General features: G+C 44.6%; 1 protein-coding gene across 1 annotated transcript; it reads right to left on the bottom strand.

The window, feature by feature from the left end:
* Positions 1-9068: 9068 nt before the first annotated feature.
* RNF152 (ring finger protein 152) lies at positions 9069-9717 on the bottom strand. The gene has a single exon (XM_026034560.1). It carries the CDS (start codon positions 9678-9680, stop codon positions 9069-9071), a length of 612 nt encoding a protein of 203 aa, XP_025890345.1. The 5' UTR covers positions 9681-9717.
* Positions 9718-14214: the final 4497 nt, after the last annotated feature.

Raw genomic sequence — 14214 nt, 5'->3', positions numbered from 1 at the left:
GCCTGAATGAAGAACAGCTTTACTCTTCTTTTTGGTTTTTTTTTTTTCTTAGAGCCTGGTTTTGTTCTTCCAAAACAATTATAAGCAAGATAAGATTGGGGAAGTGATGAGGAGAGGGTTCAGAAACACTGTTCAGAGCCTACAGTAAAAGAGTAGGACAGATCTCAGCTGAGCAACAGAACCCATGGCGTGCAATGAGGCAGCGGCATTTGGACTACCTTTCTACATGAAGCCGAATAAAAGTGCCCAACAGCAGGAACGCTCAACATGGGCGATGACTTAGAAAGCTGAAGGAATCTTATAGGAGGTTCTCACATTTCTTTAAATGCTTCCTTGGGATTGTATTTATAGCAAAGAAATCACAAGACTCCACGCCCTAATGGGAGATGTCATGTTTGACTGTGGCAGCCACAAGGACATTTGCAATGTGTCCTTACAGAGTCACTGCTCCAACAGAGCTGAAAATTTCGCAGTAGGTCATATTCGTCTCTCAGCCAGTTGAACACCCGCCCCAGAGCTGCTCCCCCCTTGGGCCATGCTGTGCAGATGTGATTTAACCAAATTCCGTCTTCCTTGAGCAAAATGCGGGTCACTATCTCAAGACGGAGATTTAACACTCTCTTAAGGAGACAGATGATTTACCCTCAAAGGCTGCTTGTTGCAGATTGCTAAAAGGAGAGCTGCCACTGCATATATTACACATCACAGAAATCTTCAAAGACTGAGTCCACTAACTGCTTTAAATAAAGCATAAGACCTGATGCTGATCTCAGAGAACTGATAATCAAAACTAATGCCACATATAGTAAGTACCCTGTGTGATCAAAAGCCAGAAAGTCCAGGCTTTGCACATTTCAGCAGGCATTTTAGATCTAATAGGCAGCATGTGACATTTCATTAAGATTTTGGTGCTATTGCAGTTTTCAGCTGTTAGAAGGTTTATGAGGTATTACAAAACAGAAGCACATACATACATATTGAAACTCAGCAGACCTAATCCAAATCATGAATATGGATTTTCTTCTTCCTTCCCTGCCTCCTCCCAAAGAAAACAGTCACAGATTTAATGTCACTGATACATTAGAATGAATTGCAGAAGTAATTTCTAGTCTTCAGTTTGTTTTGCTCTTGCTCTTTTCAAAAATGGTAGGGCTACAACAGTTGGAAAGGTATATTAACCCAGCATATATTTAAAGAAGGACTTATAATAATAACAGCCAACAAAGGGATATTACAAATCAGACTTTGCATGGAGGTCTGGAAATGCTCCTTATCCCATGGAAACTTGTAAGCATATTCATCAATGAAAATGCGGTTGAAATTTGCAATTGGTCATTTATAAAGAGAGAGTTTCTTCTAACTTGTGCAAGTCTACGGGCGATAGAACAAACTAAGTAACAAGCAGAAAAAAAAAGGGTAACAGGAAAGGGCATCCTAGTAAGAAATCAATACAAAGGGCTTTTTTAAGCTTTGTTCCTTAACAAAGAATTCTAACCCAAAGATGTCAGGAACCAAAAATAACAAATACAGAGAGTATCTAGTGTATTAAAAAATATCCCCATGTATCTACTACTTTTGACAAGGCTTCTCTAGATCCCATGGGTTTGCTGGAGCTGCTGCCTGCTTGTTCTGCCTGGATGGCTGCCCAAAGACATTCAGTGTTGCAATTACTTGTTTATCACAAAACTACACTTCCTGCTGGTAACATTTTGCAGCTCTTATCACTCCCTTCAATCCAGCTACAACTGTCCAAATCCTGCCTTCTCCAAACCAGCTGAGGGGAGCAAGAAAAAGGAAGAACAGTGTTATGTATCCACTGCAGCTAGCCAGTTCAGCAAATATGATCATTAAGCTGGGATTCAGTCATATCAACCTTTAGGTTCAGCAAATCCCTTGGCATTGCAACACAGAAGGAAAAAGCGATTAGAATTCAATTTATTTCTCAAGATTTTTTTTTTTTTTTTTTAAAGCCATTATTGTTGTGGACACTCAAGGTATTTTTTCTGGAGTGGATTTGGAGTGCACACCTTCCCCCACCCCCATGAGTTAAGAATTCTTGGCAAAGAGCAATTAAGAGTTACAGAAATATCCGGGTTTTACATTCAAAGACTTGAAAACAGCTGTCTTGGGAGATTACAGAGTATCTCCTAGTCAATCTGTTTTCAAATTGCCATATAAAATCTTCCCCAAGGCAAATTTTATTACTTCACATGGCTTTAAGAACCATGTAGACTAGCCAAATATCAAGAAATGTAAAGTGTAAAATCTAAGTGTAAAATCCATCTCTATTTGAAAAAAAAAGTATTAATCATGAATGACCAAATCCCCTCAGCTTTCTTAAGACAGTTTATGCTTAAGTGTCTTATCAGTTAGCATATTTTCCTGAATTATGTCCCCCAAAATACTGAAATACACTTCTTGGACAAATCTTTGGGAAACATCTGTGACCATTCTTCCAAATAATTTAAGCAAGAAATTAATCATTTGCAGTTCAGTTAGCAAATCAGCCATGCTTGGGAACTGAGCTGCTTCTTATTCTTAGTTGGCCATGCACTTTTACCACCTGACAAGCAGCTTTGGAAGTGCTTTATAAGACCTACCACCTTACTTGAGCACTTCAGAGAGAGATCACACACTTAACAGTAACAGCTGATAGGCTTTAGTCTCACTTCAGATTAAAAGGAACTATGTAGAATATTTGAATATTATGGAAAATCAGGCTTTCAGACAGATGAATACAATAGGGTCGTACACAGCAACAGACCATGCAGCTACTAGAGGCTGGTTAGGTCAGATGGGGGAACTCAAATATGAAATGTCAGCTCAAATTCAAACCATCTTGCAGGGTGAGGATTTTTCAGATCTTGAGGCCAGTTCAGATTTCTGTTAAGCAGGTATAAACCACAGCAATTCAGATGTGGTCAGTGCAGGCAAGGGGCAACGTGTCCATGTTTCCAAGACTGATTCCAAGACAGTGACAGCAAACACAATTTTTCCTAATTCACAAGATGGGCAAGTTAATCATCAAATTGCTCAGATTCCTCAGTTCTTCCATTTACCTCACTTTGAGAACCAGAAAGCTACAAACTCTTATTTTCATCCTATTTTCTTTTTATTTCCTGTGAACTGAATACAATGCCTGTACCAAATAACCAGTCTCCCTCACCTCCACCCCAGCTTCTCAGATCAAGATCAACAGACCTTCTCTTCAGCTGTTTGGCATTACCAGCTTTGACGGTCACCTTCCTTATTTGTGCTGGGAGACAGCCACCCACATCCTCTCTGTTCAGTCAACATGTATGCAAATAAAGCAAGTTTTTATTTTAAACAATGTGACACATTCGCACAGAGTTCAGTACTTTGCCACTTTACCTTTTTTTTATTTTCAATCCAAACAACTTCTCCCTGGCTAACTTCTGTTCAGCTTGTATCTCTGGAGTCCTGCACTTCAGCGATGCTAAAACACTCCCAGACAGTCGTTCTCCAATTAGGCAAAACCTTGCACTTTTCAAACAGGCAGCCTCCAAGCTCAGAGCGTTGGAAGGAGAAACAAAATCTGAGGTTTCACAGCCAAGGTGTTTTTGAGATACAATTTGACAGAAACGACAAGTTTCATGTCACTGCAAAACGTGCCCAAACGATGTTTTCACGCATCTCATGCATCCTGATTTCATCCCACACACAGTTCCTCCAGTGTCGTGTACCTGAGGGCAGCGTGTGTGTCTGAAGGGCAGTGTGGAAGGGATCGGTGACAGGAAGCGTTCTGCTGGCTGTGGTTCTTACCTAATCTCTCAGAAGTGTCTCTGACGGTCAGGAACATGCTCAGTGCAAAAATGACCAAATTACTTGGGACTAAAATAAAGTTTATTGAAGCGTATAGAACATGCTTGTAGAGAAATGCATTTTCTGAACAAATCTTACACATTAATTTTTACTGAACTCAGAAGGCAAGCACCTTCAATGAGAGATAGCCAGGACAGCTTGGGAGACGTCTGCAAAACTGCTCTGCTAGAGGAAGGCAGCAGCTTTGTTTGTTGACACGAGCTTGCATGAGGTGAAGTGACAAAGAGCACAGAACGGCCCCAGCTGTCAGGCCTACAGACAGTGTCCTGCAAGGGAAAGGTCACTAGCAAGCTGTAAATCCATGGCAGCATCTCAACACCACCCTGCCCTTCCGAGGCTCTCACACAAGGACCGCGATTTTCAGGGCCAGCAGATCCTTTCAGCGAGCTCGTGGGTGGTGATGCGACACATTTGCTGCCATGCACCTTCTCCCTCCCTTCCCTTCTACTCCTAGAAAAGCTCTACAAGTAAACAAATTTCAAGCCGTGGTTTTGGTGGAATGGGGATAAGGAAGCATTTTAAACCCAGCTGGAGATGTATTCCCGTAACACGTCAGTCTCCAGCAGGGCTCACAGTGTCTCATGAGCGTAGGCCACGTCCTGGGGCCCTTTGGCTGTGGGTATTCCATGCTGACACGGGGCAATGTCCTCCCCTCATTGGCATTTATGTGGAAAGACCCAGAGGAGGGGGAGGCCTGAAGCAGCCCATGCAGTAGATTGGGTACCCGGAGCTCTTCCTGCCTGGACACCTAGAGCAGAACAAAGACCCCGTCTGAATTGTTTGGCCGCCCTGCGGTGAATGTAACAAACCCTGTGCTAGGTCACCCATCTCCATCCCAAAGAAGCGCTTGTAAAACCAGGGAACTTGCCTGCACTGGGCTCCTGGATGACTAATGGACGGACGGGAAGAGCTTGAGGCACAAGGGAGCCAACGTGCCAGGCCACACAGCACATGCTTAAGCCAAGACCATTAATCTCCCACTTCCATAAGCAAAAAGTTCACTTAAAACTTTTAAATTACCTGATGTGTGTAAAAATAAAATAAAATAAATCTTCAGTACTCATCAGCCATAATTCTGTATTCCAAGGCAGTTAAACCATGAAAAAGGCTTCCAATTTACCACATCCCAACATACAGTTTGAGTCAACACTCACTGAGTCTAATTTGAGGCAAATTTCAGCCATCCCCTCAAAAAATACACAGCAGTTCTGACAAATTCCATTCCACGCTCTTCATTTCATGGCAAAGTAACTGGATAGCACTCTTTTCCTGCTAATGTTTTATTCAGATTGAGTTTCATTAATAAAGATGAAACTTTGGACTCATGATTGCTCCATGTATACAAAACATCCAGGCTCCTTTACATCTTGGTTAAGCATGAACAATCACTGAACACAATTTCCTAAAAAAATCCTGCATACCAAAATTGCATATTTTTGAATTTTTAAAATTCACTAAACAAAATTTCACAAAGTGAATCCTAAAGTCTGTTTGCCAGGAAAGCACAAGCAGAAAAATGGAAGTTGGAATCTTCCAAAACATGAAAACGAACAAAGGAAAAAAGAATAAGGGGAAAAAAAGAAAGGATCCCCAACGCACACACCCTTTCCACTAAACAAACAAATAAATATACATTCATACAGAGTAAATTTGTTGTAAAAATGCAGATGCATTGTAATTTCTCACAACTTTTTCTCTTATTTAGCATAAGCTTGGGTTGGTCAAACAGTACTGAGTCACAGTAAGTTTTCTTCCTTTTTTTGGTAGAACTGAGTAGTGATTGCCTATGAGACACCAGGGAACAAAAACTAACCCAGGACAAGACAATTTTGATACATAATCGGTATATCAGTATACATGTGGTGTACACTCGGGATTTCCTTCAGGTTCAGATTTTATCCTGGGGAAAAACTACACAAACTACACAAATAAAGGTTAAAAAAAAAAAAGGTAAAAAAAAAAATTTTAAAAAAAGCATATACAGCAGTATCACTTTTTAATGCCAAGTACTAGATCAAGAAATGGGGTAGACTGCAGCACTGCATTTTTAAAGTAGTCTGACAATCAACACACTTGAGAAACATTTTAACACTGTACATTACAACGAACTACTTAGTGCACTTCTACACAAGTCAGCAAAAAGCGAGGTGATCCAACATGATACGGCAGTTGCAAATTTAAAATGAGAGCCACAGTCGGAAGCAGAAACAAAAACATCTCCAGAACGCTTATTAAAAATAAATTTAACGTACACACACGCGCCCACACGGACGAAAATCTTGAGGTTTGACTTATTGCTCTTACACAAGGCTGTGAGCAGGCAAGTGTCTGGATCAGAAATTAGGTCAAACATGCATTTCAGCAGGCACTAAAATACAGGAAATCCATACAAACAAAACAATGCACTGTGCTATGCAGTACAGGGTGGTGTTCTGCTACTGTAATACTTACGTCATTATTACCGGATGAACTCCAGGTCTGCCTGTTGCGAACCGTACTCTGCAGCGTGGTATTTTAACCTAATTTCTGATTGCTCTTTCTGACTGCCCTCTCCACGTGGACAGCTCTCCAGGCGGCACCACGGGGAGCCCTCAAGAGCTTGTGGCAGGCCTGGCACAGCCAGGAGGAGGAGGTTAATGGAATTAATATTGTATTCCCGGGACCTGCTCTTTGGCTGCCTTGCGTTTCCATGCAGCCGTGCACGACTCTGGCCAACCAATGTAGAAACCTGTGCAAAATGCTTTAGCGTTGTTCTCAGAGCATCTTCCAGCTATGCTCTCCACTCCTGCTACAAGCATAAGTTACCACTAGGGAATAAGGCAGTAGAGGGTTGAATCCTGCATCTGGTTACTTTCTTAAGACTCTCATAAAAGGCAAGATTTATTTCATTTCCTTTACACAAGAAGCAGGTTAACGTGGATGTCAGTAGGAATCTGACTACCTAGTGGTGACAAGCGATTAGAGATTAGCAAGTTCACAACATACATTTCTGGAATTACTGTTGTTCCCTACTGCAGCCCAATTGAGCACGCTGCTGAGAGGTGTCAGTGTATTACAATACTTCTAAGTCAGGTTCAAGGCATCCTGTACATGGGCCTTGCATGAGGAAAGGCATGTGTTATCCGAGGATTGCTGTTCTTTGTTTCATACTGTTGTTTTGTCTTTTTTTGCTGTCCTATGCGTACAAATGACAGTAGATAAAAATCAGCATAATGTACTTAAATTTCCTCTCCATACATGACTTTATATACCCCGTAATGATTAAGCACCATATATGCTATTCTTCAATTAACAAGAATCACGGAAGAAAACAGTGGTTTTGGAGAGGGCAAGCAATAGATCTACGACTAAAGAAGAGGTATATTCTCAGTACGAAGTTCTAGTTGAGAACGTTTCCTGTGAACCAAAAATTTGATTTTGTGACATAATCACAAAATCATTGACTTCTACAGGACTAACTCGGGCACTGTACAGTCCAAATTGTTTCCTGGTGTTATAACATGGCATTGAGCGATCTCCAATTTAGAAAGAGCACTAGCAGCAGACAAGAGAACAATTCTTCAGGGAGGTCATGCCTAAGCAACTGTTCACACTTTGTACTTGCAGAAAGAATCAGTGCAAATCAATAGCTTTTTCTGCCTCATTAAAGATCAGTGTCATGTGCCCCTTGATCTGATCCTTAAATCTCACAAAATTGAGCTTTCAGAGTTGCCAAATGCTCAAATTCCCATTGAGCTCCACTTCACAAGCTGTTGTACTGAAGCTAGTGGGGCTGCTTATGGTGCAAGGTGCTACTGAACTGAAGAGAAAACACAGGAATTGGGCTCTTTCCAAGCAATGAACTGCAAATTACTGGGGCTTACTGGCATTCCCACATGCAGAGGAGTATTCTGCTGTCCTTTCTCACATTAGTCTGTATGTACATACCTGTCCATATGTCCGAAGACCACTGAAATGTGGAAAGGGCTCCATTATGCTCACATACACATTCTGACACCAGAAGAGCTACCATGGTTTAGGAGGGGTAGCACAACCAAGGAGAGGCTTAGGTTGGCCTGGGCTCTGCTCCCAGCCTGTTATTAAAGGATGGCACGGAACAGACCTCAGTCTCAGGCCAGATGGTGAGACTTCCTTGAGGTAAGCCTCACTTTTACACCATTCACAGCTACACAGTTGCACCTCCTAGAAGAGAGGGAGGTAAAACAGGTCTGAAGCTCTTCAAACAAAACAAAACTAACCTTTATAAAACAAAGAAAAAAAGCATAGGAAAAAGGAAGGAATTGTAGGACTTCTCCTGAACAACATCTTCACTAACGAAGGCCAGATCCTTGGGAAGGCCTGCTCACAGATCAGAGGTAAAACAGCACATGCAGTGTTTACCACTCAACGGCAATCCTTCCTGTGAAGCTCATTAGGCAGAAAGGTTTTGGCTGCATTTTTAGGTATTCCTCCTAGCTCACTTTGCTTCCCTGCCTGGATCCTCCATCAAATAAAACAATTTGGAAGTACAGCTTTCCTAGAGGGGAGGGGAAAAAAAAAAAGAAAAAGAAAAAAAAAAAAGAAGAGGAAGAAAACAGAGAGAGACAAAGGCAAAGAACACCACAGAACAAAATGATTGCTTGTAAAATATTTCCTTTTAAAAACTATTGTACAACTTTCTAACTTAGTTTAATTAATGTGTAATTTAAAACATATAAAATGCCTTACCAACTAAATGATTTCTTGTTTTTGCAAGCCTCCCTCCCCCCGTTAAAAAATAATGCATGTGTGGATTGCGTACTGAACACTTCACTGAGTCACACACCAACGCTCTCACTTAATTCTACATAGAGCAATTTTGATTCGAACCTGCTGTGTTTAGAGAAGAGCTCACACCATATACTTTACAGTAGAACCAGCTATGTAGATGTCTTTAATCTCGTAACACGACAAAAATCATTGTAAATTGCAGTCCCTTTGATAAATGATTATGGTGACGCATGCAGTCCTCCTCAGCGCTGTTACCATCAGACGCTCGACACGATTTCCTCCACGTGTTGCCGAGGGGCCTCCCGTCCCACCTTCTCCCATTGCCACCGGCCCAACAAGCAGCCGTCCGCGTGTCAAGAGTTCTGCAGTAACTGCTCAAAGTCGCCGCCAGTTGTCTCCCTCGATCCCACCACCACCACCACCACCTACCCAACCCCTGGATGAGCCCGCGAGCGTTCTCCGCGAGCAGCCCCGGCTCAGCCGCACGAGATCACCGTGAAGCGCTTGGAAATGCACGACATGTTGTGGAGGACGATGCCCAGCAGGAAGACCAGGACGCAGGCCACCAGGATGACGGTGCACACGCCCGACCACGTGGAGCTCTTCACGACGCCGCGCCGCTCCTGCTCCTCGGCTGCCGCCTCCGCGGCGCCGCCGCCCTGCAGCGGCTGCTGCTCCGCCGGGATTGTCACCACCGTGAGGGACTTCTGCTGGCTGCCAGGCAGCAGGCGGCAGCCAATGTCTCCCGGCAGGAGCGCGCGCTCCTTGGAGAGGGGCAAGGGCAGCATGTAGCACCCGTTGCTGGGGAGTTTGATGAAGACGGGCGTGTGCTCCGAGGTGTGCGGGATGGCGATGACGGCGATGACCTCGGGGTCGTCGGGCAGCTGCGACACCGAGTAGCCCGGCGGCAGCTTGGTGATGCCGCGGCACCAGGGGCACCGCAGGTCCTTCTGGCTCGTCCTCATCTGCTGCAGGCACACGGAGCAGCACGTGTGCTTGCAGTCGAGCAGCTTGGGCCGCCGCCGCGGGCTGTAGTAGTTGAAGCAGATCTGGCACTCCAGCAGGGAGTCCTGCGACAGCGTCTCCATGGCGGCCCGCGCTGGGAACGCGCCGGGCCCAGCGAGCAGCTTCTCCGCGGGGCCCAGGGGCCGGGCCGCAGCGCTCCTCTTCCCACCGCTACTCCTGCCAGCAGCCAAGGGCCGCGCTTAGGGAGGCGGCGGGAAAACCTCCGTCGCGAATCTTCCAGCACCTGAGGCAAACAGGAAAATACAAGCCAACAGGTTACTTAAAGGACATGGAAGGAAAATAAAGGCCTAGCTGATGGTAAATAAAAGCTGGAACTATCCTCATAATGCAGCAGAAAGATTAAATTTTCAACTCACAAGTGTGCATTACTCTATCAGCACTGCAGAAGTATTCAGCGTCAAATTTTCACTGCCACCTTCTCTAGATCTCCCTTCTTTTTTGCAGTTACAGAATCACCACCCACCTCCCGCCTGCAGCTGGTTTTATACCCGTGGAATCAGAGGCTACAGTTCATGAAACAGGACCCTCAGAGCCTACTGCTTGTCATAGTTTTAAAGCTTCTCAGCCCTTTCTACACCTTAGCAATTGTTCTCATTTAATCCTTTAAACCCCTAAGGATTTCTAGCTATTTGGCTCAACCACTAAGCCCAAGTGCACGTGTACAAGGTAGGAGTGGAAAAAAAAAGGAATGAAAGAAAGGAAAAGATGCATTTCCACAGGCTCCTGAAGTTATGCCTTTAAAACATGTGCATGAATGAGAAGCCAAGTAACTATACTTCAAAATCCACACTGCTGCACACTGAAAAGGGATGGCCTGTGTTTTCAATGAAATTGTAACTGTTTGTCTCGTTATGCAGTTTATGGACCCAGCTCTCCGAAACACAAGCCTTGTCATCCGGGGAATTCTCATCCCAGATAAAAGGCTACATTTAGACCTAGGACTGCCAAACACCATGAGAAACAACAGTTAATGCACAGAACCACAGGCAGACTGTCACTTACACCACACTTGTCATTGAAAGAGAATTCCTTGCATTTGTCCACTCATTTCTTAGAGCAATGCAAAAAGGCAGCTGTATTTTCTTCCTTGGGAGGTCTACTTGATTTTGCCATTCCAAGGCATAATAAATATGAAGGTGTTTCTGCTCTGCATTCCGTGTTGTATTTGAAAAAGTACCAGTCTGAGTTTGTCTCCAAACAATACAATAAAGACAATTCAAAATATTTGCATAGCAACCTTTGAATTTGTCTTATGGCATTGTTATTCCCAAAACAGAGGTAACACCCGAGGGCTGTAGCTGGTGGAAGCCTTTTTGCTTTCCACGGAATTAGATTTTTGCTTTCCTTCCCCAGATCACAGCAAATGGGTTGCAACATCCAATACGTGACATTAGCAGAACAGAAATAGCCTGGCTCAAGAGTAAGGGTCACGGAGGTGGGGTCTGCAGTGCAGGAGAGGCCTCTGGACCACCCCGTCCCAGTGGCTGCTTCCGGCAGTCTCGAATAAGGAAAACAAAATGCACATCAGTTCTTCAGATATCCATAACTGATAGCAGCGAGTGGCAGATTTTGCCACTTTTAGAAGAAAGCAGCAGGTTTTGCCTCAAAAGGCTTTTCACAGGGCCACAATACCGACTGTGTGAGCAGGAACAGCGGTTGGGAAAGCAGGAGCTCCTGAAACCCGGGCGAGTGCCGTAGAGGGAAAGGGCACGTGGTGGCCGTGGGAACGGGACGTTGGGGCTGCTGTGTCTAAACACAGCACCGGGCCATGGCCAGGAGAGCCCCTGCCAGCAGGAACCCTGCCCAGGAATGTGCAGCCCATCCTGTGCACAGGGTGCTGGGCCACGGCACGGAGGCACCAACGTGGTGTTTGAGGAAGCACAAGGGAGAGCTGCCCTTGCAGACAGTCTGACACTGCGGCTGCGGAAAGCCTACGTGCACAGGGCACACATGGGAAAGCAACACAAAATGAAGAAAGGTTTTACCTTCCCCTTAGCTTTGCCTTCCTACTGCCGTCTTCGCATCTCTACGACAGAGTCAAGGGCAAAGACAACTGACCGAAAGCATCACTGAAAGACTGGTGTTCAACAGAGAGAAAATTGGAGGAGGGAGCTATTCACAGCACAAGGCAATTCTTGGCTTCAAGACACAAGTCAGATTAAAAATGAGTTCTAGGAACTCAGGAAGGGATCATTCAAGTAATCCGATCCATTTTTTAGTCATCAAGCAAATGCAATCAAGGAATTTTGTGTTTTGCACAGGAATGTTCCAACAAAACCTATCTCACAGCCGTGTGTCCGTCCTTCCTATGCCAAGCACCATCTCAAATGTTAAAAGATGCAACTGTGACTTGCTAAAGATGGTCCTAGGCTTCTACTTATCTATTAAAAATACATAAATATTGAAGTGTAATAACCACAAAAGATGGCTAGAAATTCAAAGGATGTCACTTAAGTTTAACAACAGAGTAGAGGTGATCCTTGAGTCAGGATAAATCAGTATCTGTGATCTCTGCATGGACAGTCGGCCCTCTGCATTTTGGATGCCAGTGAATTGACTGGTGAACTCCTCTGACCTCATTCAGTTGTCATTTATAGCCATCTCTCTCCATGTGCAGTGCTGTAGTTAAACCCATTTGTATCAATGTGAGTGCAACAGGGATCAAGCTCATTTTTCTCACCTCACATCCTTGCTCAGGAGCCATACCTACAGGGGACTATCAAGCCCCTCATCCCTGGCATTGTGACAGCTTTATAGCAGATCAGTGCTAGGGCAGAAAGAGATGAGGTATTAAAATACCTTAAGAATAACTGAAAGTCACCTGTAGGCAAACAGTACCCAAGGAAAAAGAAAAATGATTACAACAAGAAGATATCAGCTAGTCTGAACACTACATAGGTCTGTGAAGTATTTCTCCAAAAGGCTGATGTTTTAAGTGTTAATGTAATCTAAGAGACAAAAAAAAGGAGGAGAGAGACAGATTTATTTATTTACGGAATCAAATTAAAATGACACATGCACCCACATGCATGACACACAGTGCTCAGGCTAGCACAGAATCTGTTCTAGTGGCAGTTATTTTAGTGCTGAATTTTCAAAACTGTCTTTTCCAACTGTGTGCCTTGAGGTGATTTTTTTTTTTCTTCTTTCCTTGTTTTAAAGAACAGTTACATACATTATTTGGAATAACAAGGGTGCATCCTTCATACACCTGTGCCAGCTTGCACTATTTCTTCCGTCCCCAAAAGGCCTCAAATTAGGGTCAGAGATGTGGTTTGACAGAGCAGTGACAGCATCCTGTAAGCAGACGGGCTGACGTGGTTCCTTCAGACTATATGTAAGGACGAGTTAAAGAGCAGCCACTGCCACCTAACCCCGTGGCCTTCACTGACAGCGAAGAGCTTGCCCGGCTCAAAGGTTGGGTACCTCGGTTGATGGCCGTGATGTGATTTTACCTCCAGCCACACTGAAAGCCCTGCAAGATGCCTGCACTGAAGAAAAGGGAGGAAGACAAGGAAAATAACACACATCTGTCATCTACAGTTAGAATTTAACTGCACAATCTCTGTCCAATTCATTTCATTGTACATAGTTTGGAAGTAAAGAAGAACCACAGGGGTGCTCTCGGTCCTTTTCCAGCACTTCAACAGCTACGCTGAGAGCTCACACTCCAGCAGACCTACTTTCTGACAGGGCACTGAGCTCTCCCGAAGAGCACAGTCCCAGAGCAGCAGAAAAGGCCTGGCTCTCACGTACAAACACTGCCTTCAAAGCAGAATTAAACCAGACTCTTAGCACTCGGAGCGCAAAGACCAGGAGACAGCCTGGTTGCACAGGAGGCCACTGCTGACTTCAGCACCAGCCAAAAATGTTGTTTTGAGATTACTTGTGCTCATCAGCCAGTGGCAGCTGGGGGGAGATTGTTAACAGGGAGGAAAAAAAAAAACAGGAGAATATAAAAGAAAAAGAGAGATGGGGATATCTGGGGATATCTTGAGGACTCGGCAGCAGAGACAGCATGTGTGTGGGTATGTGCACGCATGGGGAAGGGAAGGCTGAGGCACGCGACGACGAAACCACACATGGACAGAAACATCTGAAACTGCGATTAGTAACTCTGCTCGGCATAAATCTGTCAGCAACTGAAAGCTCTTCAGGGCTGGGATCTAACTAGTAATATTAATAAAAACTAACAGGGTATGAAAATCCACAAGCTCCAAAACACAAGTGTCAGAAAGGTGCAGCGGCAGCAAAGGAAGCCTGAGCAGACAGATCTGCCAAGGAAGCTCCAGGAAACCTCTCTGCCTGCCTTTCCCTCCCTGGCGGCCCCTTCCACTCGCTGTGGCTCCCACACCAGCTACGCGACCCACGAGAGCGGGAGAAACAAGAGATTCCTCAGAGGAGACAGGACAGCTCTTGCAAAGGGAGAGGTGAGCATGGCACGCAAAGCAGACGAACCCCACGGTGGGACACCCTGGTAAAGCTAGATGACAGAGTGTGACAGAGGCCCCTCCTTGGGGATTTGGGCTGCTCTGTGTACCAGGAATCGAGAGAAGATGGTGCAGCTCAATAGCAATGGTACACAAGCCCCTGTGT

The sequence above is a fragment of the Nothoprocta perdicaria genome, unplaced genomic scaffold (genome assembly GCF_003342845.1).
Source record: "Nothoprocta perdicaria isolate Ctin4 unplaced genomic scaffold, notPer1 scaffold_147, whole genome shotgun sequence".
NCBI classification, from domain to species: domain Eukaryota; kingdom Metazoa; phylum Chordata; class Aves; order Tinamiformes; family Tinamidae; genus Nothoprocta; species Nothoprocta perdicaria.
The sequence above is the reverse complement of the archived record's forward strand: the minus strand, read 5'-3'. Positions and strand labels throughout refer to the sequence as shown.